Below are 15,209 nucleotides of genomic sequence, written 5' to 3'. Positions count from 1 at the left end.
ACGGTAACAGGTGCATCCTACGAAAATGTTTTGAAAAACAAATTCCTTCCTGCACTGCAACAAAAACGTCCGGGAAGGGCTGTGCATGTGCTGTTTCACCAAGGCAACGCACCCGCAGATCGAGCTAACGTTACGCAACAGTTTCTTCGTGATAACAACTTTGAAGTGATTCCTCATGATCCCTACTCACCTAACCTGGCTCCTAGTGACTTTTGGCTTTTTCCAACAATGAAAGACACTCTCCGTGGCCGCACATTCACCAGTGGTGCTGCTATCACCTCAGCGATTTTCCAGTGGTCAAAACAGACTCCTAAAGAAGCCTTCGCCGCTGCCATGGAATCATGGCGTCAGCGTTGTGAAAAATGTGTACTTCTGCAGGGCGATTACGTCGAGAAGTAACGCCAGTTTCATCGATTTCGGGTGAGTAGTTAATTAGAAAAAGAAATCGGAGGCCTTAGAACTTGAATGCGCCTCGTATAAAGAGGGCAACCATGGTGGATGAAACCATTTATATTGTGTAGAATAAAATATTTAATCATCAGCAGTCAACGGTATTTGAATTAGCGATACTACAGGCGTACAGTATGCTACATTGAGAAAGTTACTAGCCTGATATATTGTCAAAAGATGGGAGACCGTGACCAACTTATACTGCTAGCGGAAGTTAGTAAAACACAAAAACGTAGTAATACAAGACGAGTGAGTGCAACGCTCCTTGCTATCACAAAATATTCAGTAAATTATACATACCTCGGGCCACAGAACCCAAGGACAACGCCAACAAAGTGGAGTTGAGCAGTTGCTTACAAAACAGGTAACATTTATTTGTAATGGGTCACCTAACCAGGGAAAGTTGTAAGATGAGTTAACGGACCTAGAAATTTTGACTCAAGACTGTGTTAAAAGGAGTTTTTTGCCGTTAGGCTTCATGAAGTTTACAAAAAATTCACAGAGAGCAAAGTTATCTTAATATGCAGGAAAATTTGACCAAGGGAGGCAGTAACCGTGATGGAGGTATCAGAATTTACCTGGAAGACTTCCTGGAGGAAAAGGTAACCAACGTACTCATCTTTGCAGCTAGCGAATTCATAGTTTAATAACCCAAACTTAAATTTTTGCAGTAAATCAAACAGGCAACACAAATTACGTATTAGAAACCCGCAAGTGAGCTGCTCAGAATGAGGATCGCGCTGTCGCAGATTGCAAACTTAAATTTTTTCAAGAACAGCAAAATCTTCAGAACAGTACCAGAGAATGCTAGGACACGAGTCCCCAAAATCGTCTGTCCAGATGGTAGCTGGATGCCAGTTTCCTCTAACCTCTAACCTCCTAGCTCCTTCCGAGTCCCCATTTCGAAAGGCTCTGATTGCAGTTGAAAACTAATTGCTGTTGCCAATATGAAGGGCAAGAACTGTTGCTAAATTCATAAAAAAGCACGCGTAACTTTCCTCCTTTTGCCCACAAGATGTACATGTCCAAACATGAGTTCGTACTGGGCCGAAGCAGTGTCTTCACGATTGGTCAACTTATGTGCAAAGAACGATGTCTACAGCGACGCAGTTGTATTAGTTTGTAATGGTACTTGAATTACGTAACCATTACGGCACCTCACCTCAACCTCTCGATACCAGCAATATTCTACTGTGTTTCTGTAAAATAGTTAACATATTTCTGTGACAACATTCAGATTTGATTTCATTAATGTAGAGGTACTTCGATACATCGATATGTATATATTGCAATAATATTATTCTTATGTGTATTCTTTCTTTTGTCACTATGATCTTTGACGTACTTGTAACTCTGATTTTTGAGCGCGTAAGCGGTTATTGGAGAGTCAAGCTTTGGTCGTCATGCTAAAAAGACGCAAATTGTAGTCAGTTTATAAAATGTGAACTTTAACAGTGAGGAAGTATTCTCAAGTATGTTTTATATTGTGAAGTGATGTTTTGGAATGAGTTACGTGATATTGCAACAAAAGTAATAAAAAAGAAGTGTAACTTAAATTCAGAGTGCTGATTACATTTTTACATCACCATTGTCCTAACTTGCAAAAGTTTAATCTTCAAGAATTGTTTATGAAACACATCTATAAAACTTTTGAATATTGCAGAATAACACCGAGCTTGGAATCATCACTAGCTAGATTTTCGACGATTGAGCCATGAGTTCACAACGAGACCAGCGTGGGAAATACGAAAAGATGAGTGCCTAGTTTATCCATTATTTCAAGAAATGACTTTGTTAACTGTGCTCTAATGTCACCTGCTACATAATATAACTTTGTTGTTGCCCGAAAATGCGATATTTAGCAGCGTGAGCAACACTACAATCATAATTAATTTTTGACTTTGTTGTGGTAGGGTTGTTAGAAGCTGCAACAAATTATTAGAGTGGACACAGCTGACTCTCCCTTCGCTAGTCAACTGATGCCTCCGTGTCTTGCTCTTTGATGTCAGCACAGAAAAGCGGAAACCTCATCTGCCACTATTGTACGTGGACTGAGAGGCGGGTTAGGGGGGGGGGGGAAGGGGGGGAGGAAGAGGAGGGATGGTCACAGCTTTCACAAACTGCAGGGGGTGCAGGTGTCAGCCCGGGTTTCGAAAGCTGTGGAGTGAGTCGCTTCCATAAAAAGTGCTCGAGTTCTCAAACGAGGCGCACTTCAAGTAATGAGATTCAAAGACTGTCTTCCTCCGACAAAAGAGACCATGGAGACGTTTCCAGTGGCACACCACCCAATGTGAAAGACGGAAGTCTACATTTCCTGGCATACTGTTGCACTCTTCTCTTTGAAATAACCACGAAACAGCGGTACAAAAAGAATTGATATCGCATAACAATACGTAACAGTGACGTCACATCTGAATTATGAAAAAGCGTTGTTCTAGATGGAAGCTGTATTTGTTGGTTGCTTGTCTAAGGACATTTCTTTGTAGTTATTGGATGGTTTTAAAAACAGTCCAACTGTCTTTGAGCGCCAATTTGCAACCATGAATGAGATGTGGATCCAAAACTTCAAGCCAGATCGAAACTGTAATAAAAGCAGTGTGTGGAACTGGGTCTCGCCTCCAAGAAATATAAAGTCGATTTCATTTACCAGTCAGGTTATGACACTACATTCAACAATGTAAAAGCAATGGCATAACTGGTGAATACTACGCAAGTTTACTAAAGTAGCTGTATGTGAATATATGAATAGAGACCTGGATTCTCTAAGAGAAAGATAATCGTGATTCATCAAAAAATGTAATTTGTACAGTTGTGATTTGTGATCGCGTACCTGACAGTACACTATGGTTGAACAATGACCTTGTTTACCAAATTTAGCTATCCCTCATTCCCACGCACTTCACCATGTACAGATATTTTTAGCTGAAGATATCTACTGTCTTGAATATGCTCTGGCATCCAGTGACATATGTTTTGCAGTTCTTCAAGAGCTGCACTTCAGAAACGGCAACTAATTACTAGGAAAGTTTACTTAATGGTGATCTCGTGTCGACATAATATGTTCTTTTGCCTTGAGAACACCGATTTTATTAATAGACTGTGCAGTTTTCATCTTACTTTCGTAACACAGATTAATGCACAATTTAAACCCAGTGGCACATTACGACAGATTTCTCCGAGTAACTGTAGATTCCAAAAATCTCCTTACATTAGGAAGACTAGTCACAGAACTCACTGGTGATTGACTGTCTGAACTCGACGAGGTTGCTGGCAGATACACAAACGTCCGTCGTTCCTCGCTGTGGGTACCTGAAATACACTGACCTGAGTCTGTCAGATGATGATGTCTCCTCTGCACACTAAAGGTGATGTTCGTGATTTCACTGTTCTGAGGATCTTGGTGAATTGCTGTAATAGTGTAGAGTGATGTGAAGTCTGACAAGAGTTAGTGGTCGAGTAATAGCACACACGTTTTTTGAAGGGATACCATTTTCATTTTTAGTAATTTCCTTTCGGTGGTTTACGAAACACGTTTACACAATCACTGATCATCCATCTGCGACTTATGCAGATTGCAACACTCTCACACTTATGTATCGCGCCAAAACAATGACGGTTACATTTAGCAAACTCTAGCCAGTGCCATAATTTAACTGATAAGGCACGCACTGTACCGTGGTCAGCGGTATCTACCTCGTACTCAACTGCTCACCTCCACGTACCTTCCCGATTGCCGCTTTGTTAGCTTCACTTGGGGTACGAAAGTGATTCCTTGTCTTTTGGGCCGATCAGAGGTCCCGTTTCTCTTTTCTATACATATATGTTGCCATTTGGAGTCGACCAATGGCCGTCTCCTTGTGTGACTAATGTAACGCCCCGTGATGCTACACACGAGGCTCGTTGTTCTCCAATTTATTTTCTCCCTCTCATAATCCAGTGGCAACACATTGCCAACATTACATAATTTTAGGTACCACTCATGGAGTAGCTCCTATTAACATATTCATCAAACATTGCCCCTTAATAGTTTAGAAAATAGTGAATTTTGAAAAATTAACAGCTCTGAAAATCTGTGTCCAGTGTAGCTGTTAGCTGGTCCGAGCTACTTTTGCAGTGTATTTCCTACTCATATCTTCGAGGTATTTAAAATCTTTTCAAATTTTTATTATGTTTGATTAAGATATATTAGGTAGTTTATATATTGAACTTGGCCCATTGCCATTCATTTTTGTATCTACCATCACTATAGTTCCCATAGTATTTAACTTCACCTCATTAATTATATTGACACACTGTCGTTTCTGTCCGTTCATGTGTCAGCACTTAATCTTGATTAAACTTAAGAAACTAACAAACGTTTGCAGCCGAAGGCCTATATTTAGCTTTTTATGAATACTTTGATTATTGTTAATGCTGACAGCCAGATCAGGCATCTGTCATCCTCTCTTGTTACATTTCGTGAACATGAAACATATATACAATTCATAAATTAGCGACAAACAATAATCCATTAAATCTAGAAGAGAATATATGTAGTTAGTTACTTAATTTATATAGCTACTTACAATTTACATCGCTCAGCAATTACTGTTATTGACATACTTTTCGTGCATTCGTTATTTCGTATGATTGACCCTGCATTGCGTTACTCTTCCTTGTACGCCACTGACTCGGGTTTTTGCCTTTCCTCGCCCACGAGAGATAGGACACACCTCTCGATGCGACCCCCTTAGCGACAGGTTTGCACAGTCCAGTGTCACCAGCGCACCTGGCAGACTGGCTGTGCCTCCGTGGCAGCCGTACTGTCTCTGCCGTTCGATGTATGCTTGCTTCTAACAATTTTTCGCTCTGTTCGGCCTCGCGCCATACCATGCAACGATACATTATTCTTCTCTGAAATAATTTTAACATAAAGTGCACACGTTCTTACTCAGTTCGGAAGATGCTACTTTCTGTATTAGCAAGTCTGTACTTCGTTTTTATTGCCCATTTTACTTAATTACCATTTTGAATGCAAATATTAGACTCTTTGAAGTTGAGAAATGTTGAAATATAATGGCAGAATGTTCGACCATCAGTGCTCGATGAGTGTAATCACTACCTACTACAGGACATATTTTGTCCATATTCCTATTGACCTGCTTTGCACATTACTAGCTACTTCGTCATTCGCACTTCTCAGTTCCTCCATCATTTAATTTTCATAGGAAAAGTTTCTTCTATAAGCTGCTTCATCACGAGTGGTTACACCTTCAATGGTTATCAGACCAATAAATTCTTGAATGAGATTTTCACTCTGCAGCGGAGTGTGCGCTGATATAAAACTTCCTGGACGACCGAGACTCGAACTCGGGACCTTTGCCTTTCGCGGGCAAGTGCTCTGCCGACTTTTTTAAAAATTGATCTCATTTTGTTCGTTTTTGTTCGTTGTATTTGCTCGGGGCGGCCGTTGCGAAACACCCGTTTCAGTTCGCCGTTGATCCATTAACTCAGTTCTTTTATTACAGAGAGCAGCTAACCCTCTGACCGAACACGCGGAGTTGCCGTGCCGGCGGCCGACTGAGCTACCCAAGCACGACTCAGGCCCCGTCCTCACAGCTTCACTTCTGCCAGTACCTCGTCTCCTACCTTCCAAACTTTACAGAAGCTCCCCTGCGAACCTTGCAGAACTAGCACTCCTGAAAGAAAGGATATTGCGGAGACATGGTTTAGCCAGAGCCTGAAGGATGTTTCCAGAATGAGATTTTCACTGTCTAGCGGAATGTGCGCTGATATGAAACTTCCTGGCAGATTAAAACTGTGTACCGGACCGAGACTCGAACTCGTGACATTTACCTTTCGCGGGCAAGTGCTCTGCCAACTGAGCTACCCAAGCACGACTCATGCCCAGTCCTTACAGCTTTACTTCTGTCAGTACCTCGTCTCTTACCTACCAAACTTTACAGAAGCTCTCCTGCGAACCTTTTTACCAGTAGATCCAATGACATTTCGTCCACATTGTTTTTCGAAATCTCCTGGTCTGAACCTATCCCATTGGCAGAATAAGTACCTCCATATTACTTACGAGTACGACTTTGTCATAATCACTCATTTTCTGCTGACATTTTATGTTTTACCTGTAAATTAATCTTAATACCTATGTGTAATTGATTTTTTTACTGGCAATTTGCGCAACTTTTTGGGCTATGGCGCTGCTTGAATATTGTTTCAGTACTGCTGTCGTTTTCCGCTGCGTTGCTTGGCTGTAATTTTACCACTAGAGCAGACGGCCTTATAATTTTTTGTTGGAAGATCCATGCCGAGTGCTGCACTGGGTTCTGATGGACGACTTTTGCCCCTCCCCTCTCCCCTCGCCAACCCCCCCCCCCCCCCTTCGCGCTCCTCTGCTGCGAGGACAGGCTGCCATTTGCCGCGTGTTGAGCGCCGCTGCGCCGCCGCCCTCGCCAGCTACACACTTCCCGCCGCGTCCTTTGTGTCCATTCTATCCCTATTTATTCATCCACCCCACAAGGGATGTCATGTTAAACATTCCCATTCCATTAGCAAGACTGGACACAGAACCTGTTGGTGACAGATATCTGAACTCTGCGAGGTTGCTAGTGGAAACACCCAAATTTATCGTATCTCGCTGTAGGTCCCTGAAATACACTGACCTGCGTTTTTTGGATGATGATGTCCCCTCTCCACAGTAGAAGCATAGGTCGTGGGACCGCAGGACTCAGGATCTGGATGAATTCTATAACGGTGTAGTGGAAGTGCCGTGTGGCTAGGGCCTCCCGTCGGGTAGACCGTTGGCCTGGTGCAAGTCTTTCGAGTTGACGCCACTTCGGCGAGTTGCGTGTCGTTGGGGATGAAACGGTGATGATAAGTACAACACAACACCCAGTTCCTGATCGAAGAAAATCTCCGACCGAGCCGGGAATCGAACCCGGGCCGTTAGGTATGACATTCCGTCGGGCTGACCACTGAGCTACCAGGAGCGGACAATGGTGTAGTGATGTGATGTCTGACAGAAATTAATAGTCGAATAAGAGCGCGCAATTTTTTGTAACGGATGCTATTTTTAATGCTAGTTATTTCCTTTGTGGTGGTTCACAAAACAGGTGTGCACAATCACTGATCATCCATCTGCACCGTATGCAGATTACAGCAGTCTCATATTCGCGTGTTGCACTACATGACAGCTACATTTAACAAACTCAAACCAGTGCCACAACTGTACTAGTTTTCGTCACTGTCCTATGAGGCACAGGTCTCTGGTTTGATACAGGTTGACCATTTAGGACTTCCTATTGTCAAATGAAGTGGGGAAATGGACCACTGAAGCTTAATGGCGTCAAATGGAAACCAGATGCACGGTAGCAGCGTTTACGGCTTAACTTGCCAACGTTTAAGGCTGGGGGCGGCGTGCTAACTACATCTCTCTAATGCTTCGAATAACTACTCAGTCAGTGGATGAAACTGCCGCTGCTCAGCATAACGTGTTTTTCACGCGTCACCATTCACAACACTAGAGTTACGCTTTTCTTTTCTTCCATCGGTCTCTCTTTAAGCCTGTAGTACAAAAATGTAACCCAAGATACAATGGTGAGGGCCGTGGAAGTAATCGCAACGGAACAGTGAGAGAATGGTGAGTGTAATGGATGCTGCAGACTCTCACAACGAAAAACTAGTAGCTACAGCAATTCTGATAAATCCAAATCCCCATAGGATATTTGTTATCCACAAAATTGTAAACAATCAACTGCTGCAAATTAACGCGAAACAAATTCTCTCGCCTCTCTTACCTTCCACCAAAGACAATATGGGGCCTGAAATGTGTATCTGGATCTTATCACCATCAGAGTTTAGTAGAGTTTACTGTTAGTGCATATTAAAATTTTTCCAACACTTTTTTTACTCCCCCAGCTCTCTGTCCACCTCCTCTTACTCCCTCACTGTCCATCTCCTCTTTCCATCATCTCTTCCCCCATTTCTTCTATCCATCTCTTGCTCGCCCAATCTGTGTACATCTCCTCGCCCCCTATGTTCATCTCCTCCTGTCCCTCTCACAGCCCATCTCCTTCTTTCGTGTCAATCTCCTTGTCACTTTCTCTATCCATTTCCTCCTCCCGATGTCCTCCTCATTCCTCTCTTAGTTCATTTCCTCCCCCGCTGTCTGTGTATGTCCTCCTTTACCCTTTCCCAATCAGTTTCCATATCTGTGTCCATCTCTTTCTTCCATGCCCACGTCTTCCTTGTGACAGTCTCTCTCCATTTCATCATACCACCCCAGTAGGTGGTTTCTGGTTCTTACTCCCACAGTATTTCCATCTAGGTAGTAAGTAACACATGTACCGGGTTTGGCTGAAATCAAACTAGCGATTTAGAAGGAGTTTATCACGCGCAGCTTTGTCAGCATACGCTGATGTCACAAGTACTTAACATATTTCACACTTAATTGTACATATTTTTCAGCCGTCACATCTAGTGAAATTCGTCCTGCAGTTTCGTTTTCATTCAGTCCACTTTTTATGATCTCATACTTCCTGACCAATGTCATCCAATAGTAAGATTTCGCAGGTGCATTCTGTGGTATATTAGCATAGTGCTAAGAAATATGTTCCGGGTAGAATTAGTGGTAAAGACGTAATAAATTAGTACGTCGTGGATGATGCGGGAATTTGCCACGGATCTCAGTGTATATGACGTCGTTTCTCGTCAACTGTGTGACATACAATCATATAATTGTTTACCTTCGTCCAGTCCGAAAAAGTGTCGTTAATACAGATTGCAGTAAATAGATAACAAATTACAATATCAAGGATGACGCGGCAGCTTTCCACGCATCTCAGTGTTTATGACGTCGTATCTGTTGAACTATGTGTTGTAGAATGATATAGTTTTGCAGGTAAGTGCAGTGATATATGTGAATATTGTCTGCAAAATTTGTCATGAATACAGTTACTAGTAAAGAAGTAAAAGTTCTAATGTCATGCCTCATGAGGCTATTTTACAGTATGAGCAGCGAAAATATAATAAACGATAAACTGGTGGTTGTCAGCAAGAAAAGGTTTCCTAAAGTTTTTAAATTACATGGAGAGGTTTTTACAAGCCACTAAGTTTTTCATTCCCTAATAGTGGATGAAAAAAGTTTGCGAATTCGCCAGCAGTGAGCTACACTACATATTCACCGCCACCCTTGTTCTTTTGATAGGTGTATGTTTCTTGTCCCAACAGCGAATCGCTCTAGACAGTATGCGACACGTGTACCAAGTTTGGTTGTAATCGGTCCAGTGGTTTAGGAGGAAATGTGATACTTAGATAGATAGATAGATACATACATACATACATTTTTTTAATGTGTATGGATTCCACCACTGTCTTCGATCTGGCTGTTGTCGCCGAGCGGTTCTAGGCACTTCAGTCTGGAACCGCGTGACCGCTACACATTAAAGAAGCACAAAAACACTACATCAACATAATGGAATTACACTTAGAGATGAATCATCCTCATGAAGCAAGAGGTTATAGTAAGTAATGTTATTAATGTTCTTCTAAGATTAGTGTGACGAGAAACACAATATTTCCATTGTCTCCTTTTGTTTCAGTTATATTTTACTCTCGTTCTTCTTTTAAAACTGTACATTAAGAAACTCAGGTGCGCTCGTTAAACTGGAAGTATGTAGGTACTGCAACCTCTTGTTTCGTTATGATGATTGATTTATAAGCGTAATTTTACTATTTACAGTTATATGCTTTCCTCTCCAGTTCGTATGTACAGAACATCATGCTGTTTATCTGAGATCGAAGCCATTATAAAGATATATTTTTCATATAGCTACTCTACCATGAACTTTTATAAACAACTGCCTTCCGCCTTACTTCCCACCGAGATCTTGGAGAGCAACGTATCCCTTCTCTATGCTTTGTGAGTCTCTTATCGCTGTCTGCTTTTCCAGTAGTAGACTTGGTGCACAGATGTACAATGAAAGCAAACACACGATGCCGCCAATACAAACACAATTAGGTGTTTTTAATCACATACTACTGAAAGGGGGCGGATAGCTGTGCTCTGACATCAGAACAGGATATTGAAAAGTACGCTCGGGTGGAGCCTGTAATGAGACTTCAGTAACGGGTCTGCGATTCGCGACTGTGAGAAATTCGCAGTACTGACTACAAACAACAGCACAGAGCGCTCTAAAAGCGTTAACACACAAGCAAAGGTTAGGTATCCATTGTGCGACTTGTTCAGGAACCATCGTCCCCTGAGTGTCCGTTCTGTCTCCTCCACCAATTGTTATCGCAGCTGATCATGGCGTCTGCAGGGCGTCATGTTTGTCGGGAGAAATAAGATACCTTTTCGATGAGATACGGTCCCGTGAAAGAGTCCAATGTTAGTGAGAGCGCACAAAGTGCCTGCTACGTAATTCGCTTATCTCCATGAAGCACTGAAATTCTTACCCACATAAGCGGCCATTAAAATCGGTACTCCAGGAAGCGGAGCAAACAAAGAACATTTATTTACTGTGCGTATACAGTACTGAATGGAGAATCCATTCAATCCAGCATTCCGTAAAGAATGGGCTGCCATTCCCCCAGAAACCTTCCAGCACTTAATTGAACATATGCCTGCGAGAGTGGAAGGTGTCATCAAGCCTAAGGGTGGGCCAACACCATAATGAATTCCAGCATTACCGATGGAGTGCGCGACGAACTTGTAAGTCATTTTTCGACCAGGTGTCCCGATACTTTCTATCAGGCAGTGTATGTAATAAATATAATGCTTGCTGTCCAGATTACCAGCTATGTGGACCAGAGACGATCTTTATGTGTAACCAGCGCCATCCACATCTTGGTGTTTCAATGTTTGTGTGAGTTACATCTGTTATGCTATCTCCCTAACATTACTTATAATTATTTTAACCAACGTCCGTATCGGTATGGTAAGGCAATACATTAATGGATTAACTGCATTTATCCGCAGTCACCTGAAAAATGAAATGATTGTTAGTCAGTCGGCGGGCTTCGCATAGTTCTCTGCGGACCAGGTATCGAAGACTGTAGCTCGTTGCAGAGGCTAGACTCATGCATTGACCGTGTACAGCAGGCTCGTCCGCGGCGTTTAAGCTCCTTACCGCTTTGTCTCGATGTACCGCAATCTCTTACAGAAGAGCCGGCCGCGGTGGCCGAGCGGTTCTAGGAGCTTAAGTCCGTAGCGACTGCTACGGCCGCAGGTTCGAATCCTGCCTCGGGCATGGTTGTGTGTGATGTCAGTAGGTTAGTTAGGTTTACGTACTTCTAGGGGACTGATGACCTCAGATGTTAAGTCCAATAGTGCTCAGAGCCATTTGAGCCATTTTTTCTTACAGAAGAATAACAGAGTAAAAATTCAGATAGTTCAAGCTGTCTCACCGTCAGTTTCGTGTGTCTGTCTGTTATTCTAATCTTCTCAATATTCCAAGCATCGTTTGTTAAAGAACTTAATAAAGACAGAAAATAATACTTCTCGACAATTAACAGTCCATTAATCATCTATCGGTACTAGATACTCGGTTATATCGCGTCTATACTCCACCAAAAACACAACCATACTAATGCTTGTCTACAAAGTTGATAAGAAAAAATAAACAAAGAGTAAACCCGTGGTGCATGGGGCGCATGTCTGAGCCACATTTTAGTCTCATTACAGTCCTGGGTCCACACTGTGTTATATTTAAAATACGTTTAGTCACAGGCGTAGTCACTTTTCACACTCAATTCCAACGTTACATCAGTTCATAAACGTTATTCTGCACTGTGAAGACTACAATATTGCACTTTCAAACGCCAGCGTAATCTGATTTGTTGTGACATCCAATAAAATAACAGAGTAACATGTCTTAACGAAGTAAGAAAGTAATTAAAAGCAATATGAAACAACATGATGTGTGATCCTTTACCTTCTCAGAATCTTGTGTAAGAATCTTGTCCTCTAGGTCTAACTTGATAAATCGACGTGCTTCCTCAGAAGACTTCTGCTAAAGAGATAAGGTTGCGTGTGGGTTAATGAGGCGTATCTCTGGCACGAAAACACGCAATATAACTAATACATTCACCGTATCAGGTGGAGAGAAATACTCTTTAGAGGCCGAACGAGGCAGACGTCTCGGGAACTATTTTCTTCCTTCGTTTCTCAAGTAGGGACGGTTTATCTGTCACTCTGAAAGGAGCAGAGGAGAAAGAATCCACGGATGCTCTAGGGAGCCTTTTGTTTCTTCCGCTTCCCCTTCATTTTTCACTGAGGTTCACTCATTTGGAACAAGTGCTAGCTCCACGCAGACATTTTTCTAGTTCAGTTATTTCGTCCTTTCAGAGAAATTCTGTACCCAGGATGCGATGTCATAACAGATTCTCATTTATTTAGCGTCCTCTTTTGTTGAAAACATTCCAGCGCAAACGTGCCAGCGCTGCTGCATACCTTGTGACATATTTAATTTCATCGCAAGTTCAGCCTGTAGAGAATATTTCTCTGATGCTATAGGTTTTCATGTATTAGGAAATTCAGTGTTCTTTTCTTAGCTATTGTAGCCTCATCTCTGTTATTCTTTAATTTCACTAATTTTTCTTCCGACGCAAATACTCGATATTACCATACATACTTGCCAGAAACACATAATTAATCCGTCGTTATTGAAATTTTTCTTGAAAAATTAGCATCGTTAATTATTTATACTGATTCTAATTGTCTCTAAATCTATTTCAGGTACGGTAAACTGGTGAAGCTGTCTTCGTATCTTTCATCTCTTGCTCGTTCCTTGGTCCAGCGAAGGTATGTCTCTTTATGGCTTTATAATTTTCATGGAAACTTATTCAATTTCTTCTACAGTATATCTACCTGGTCATTTATCCTTTTCGGACGTAAAATACATGTATATTTAGTAGCCCCGATGTTACACACTACTTTCTGATGGATTTCAGGTTGTTTCAAGTAAATTCCTATCATGCAGAATGGCCTGCAATTGCGTTTGCAAGATGTGTGACCACATGAGAGCCGTAATAAGTATCGTTACCGTGCACAATGATCCATGAAGAATCAGCTGGTGAAGTATGCGCGGTAGGCGAGTACCAGGTGTCGAAACAGTAAATCAACGTGATATGAAGTAAGAATTCAAACATAATCCACCCAAACATCAAAGAAAAAGCGGGTTTTAATCCTGGTACTGATGTAATGCGAGACTTGAAGCTTCATGCAGAAACGATCGAACTGCGTTCTGTCTACTGCCATGACAGTTCTATTCAAAGCCAGAGACCAGATGATCCCCCAGTAGTACAGCATTTGTATCCTTTTCTGCGTCTAGTGGGATACAACACACACACACACACACACACACACACACACACACATACACACACACACACAAACACAAACACACACGCAAATAGTTCGGTTAAATATTTGACATCTCTGGTAGTGAATGGTTGATGGCATGTGAAAAATGCTTCTGGCAATATTGGGTACCTAACCAAAGACTATTCAACCTCACTGGACATAGCTTTTTCTTGTCTAGGTCTTTGTCGGGTTGGGATTGTGTAGAAACGAACTAGATCATCTACGGTCATCTCCCCGTCCCGACTGATCGGTTGGTTCCGCTGATAGTGATGGCAACCCCTCGACGTCCGCTGCTGTGATTCGCCCCGCCACTGCCCATGTAGGCAGTGATACACCGTGTGGCAGTGGCTCCACCTTCATCACCAGGCCAAGTACAGGTGTGTTGCTTAGTGACATCCACCGATGAGGCTGCATGAGTCTGTCACTCCCTTCTCTCGTTAGCATTTGTTGGGTCGCGTCGACAGTAAGGCGGCACTGCTTGAGCAGGTTAAGATCATGTGACTAGATGCAAAGTGCACGCCGTGTGTTTTATGACGACAACATCAGTCCTTTCGAATTCCGGCCTGAGTTGCAGGCCCAGACGTGAGACGTGCATCGGCACTAAGAACTCCTTCCAGGCAGGGGGGGGGGGGGGGAGAAGGGAAGAGGGGGGGGGTGTTACAAGGTGGTATGGCCGAGAACAGCAGGGTGGCACAATGTGAGTCGCTACTACCGTTTACAGGGCATGATTTGGCGGGAGGGGGTGGGGGTGAGAGGGGAGGCTAGTAAAAGCTATTTTGACCACCTGCGCAGCTGAATTTGATATAAGTTAGAAAAGCTCGGCGATCAGCTGAATTTGATATAAGTTAGAAAAGCTCGGCGATCAGCTGAGTGATCCCTTTATGCTCCCGATATCTTTAAGAAAGTAAATAAGGCAAACTTGTTTAATGTCAAGAAATGGGGCGCACGCTCAATACCATCTTTGTCGACAGGATTCAGATTTTAGCAGAAGTTGTTTGCATTCTGGCTACGTATGGAATACTATAGAGTATTCATGTTATTAGGAGCTACATTGCCCATTCACCTGTTCGAGGATATATAAGTACACGCACTTGCGAGGTCTCTAGTTCCTGAGTCGTTAAGAAAGACGTTCTACGTGTGCCAGCTGTGTGCGTGTACGTTAGTGGGAGGCTCGAACAACTTCGTCTATCTTGCCATCGATTTTGGTCGCATATAGGTAGCTCCATGCCGTCAGTTTCATTCTACTCATCTGCCAGGAAGCATTGCGGAGTAACTAGAGTGATAGGGAATAGGACGCGTGAAGCATAGTGATATGGCACTCACGTCACAGTGGACGTAGCTGCTCTAGGTGCTAGTCCCCTCAGAAGTGTGCCAGCTAGACAGTAACTATGCTACTAAAATTACA

At 42.6% G+C, this 15,209-nt stretch overlaps 1 protein-coding gene across 1 annotated transcript in view; it reads left to right on the top strand.

Moving 5' to 3' along the window:
• LOC126457844 (allatostatin-A receptor-like) overlaps positions 1 to 15,209 on the top strand; it is a 1,203,850-nt gene that overhangs the window by 348,069 nt on the left and 840,572 nt on the right. Inside the window, exon 2 of the mRNA XM_050094484.1 lies at positions 13,178 to 13,243. Within this exon, the coding sequence (XP_049950441.1) occupies positions 13,178 to 13,186 (9 nt within the window). The 3' untranslated portion in view covers positions 13,187 to 13,243. The remainder of the gene's footprint in view (positions 1 to 13,177; positions 13,244 to 15,209) is intronic.

This window comes from Schistocerca serialis, chromosome 2 (genome assembly GCF_023864345.2).
Source record: "Schistocerca serialis cubense isolate TAMUIC-IGC-003099 chromosome 2, iqSchSeri2.2, whole genome shotgun sequence".
NCBI classification, from domain to species: domain Eukaryota; kingdom Metazoa; phylum Arthropoda; class Insecta; order Orthoptera; family Acrididae; genus Schistocerca; species Schistocerca serialis.
Note: the sequence above shows the minus strand (reverse complement) of the source record. Positions and strands in the feature narration are given on the sequence as shown.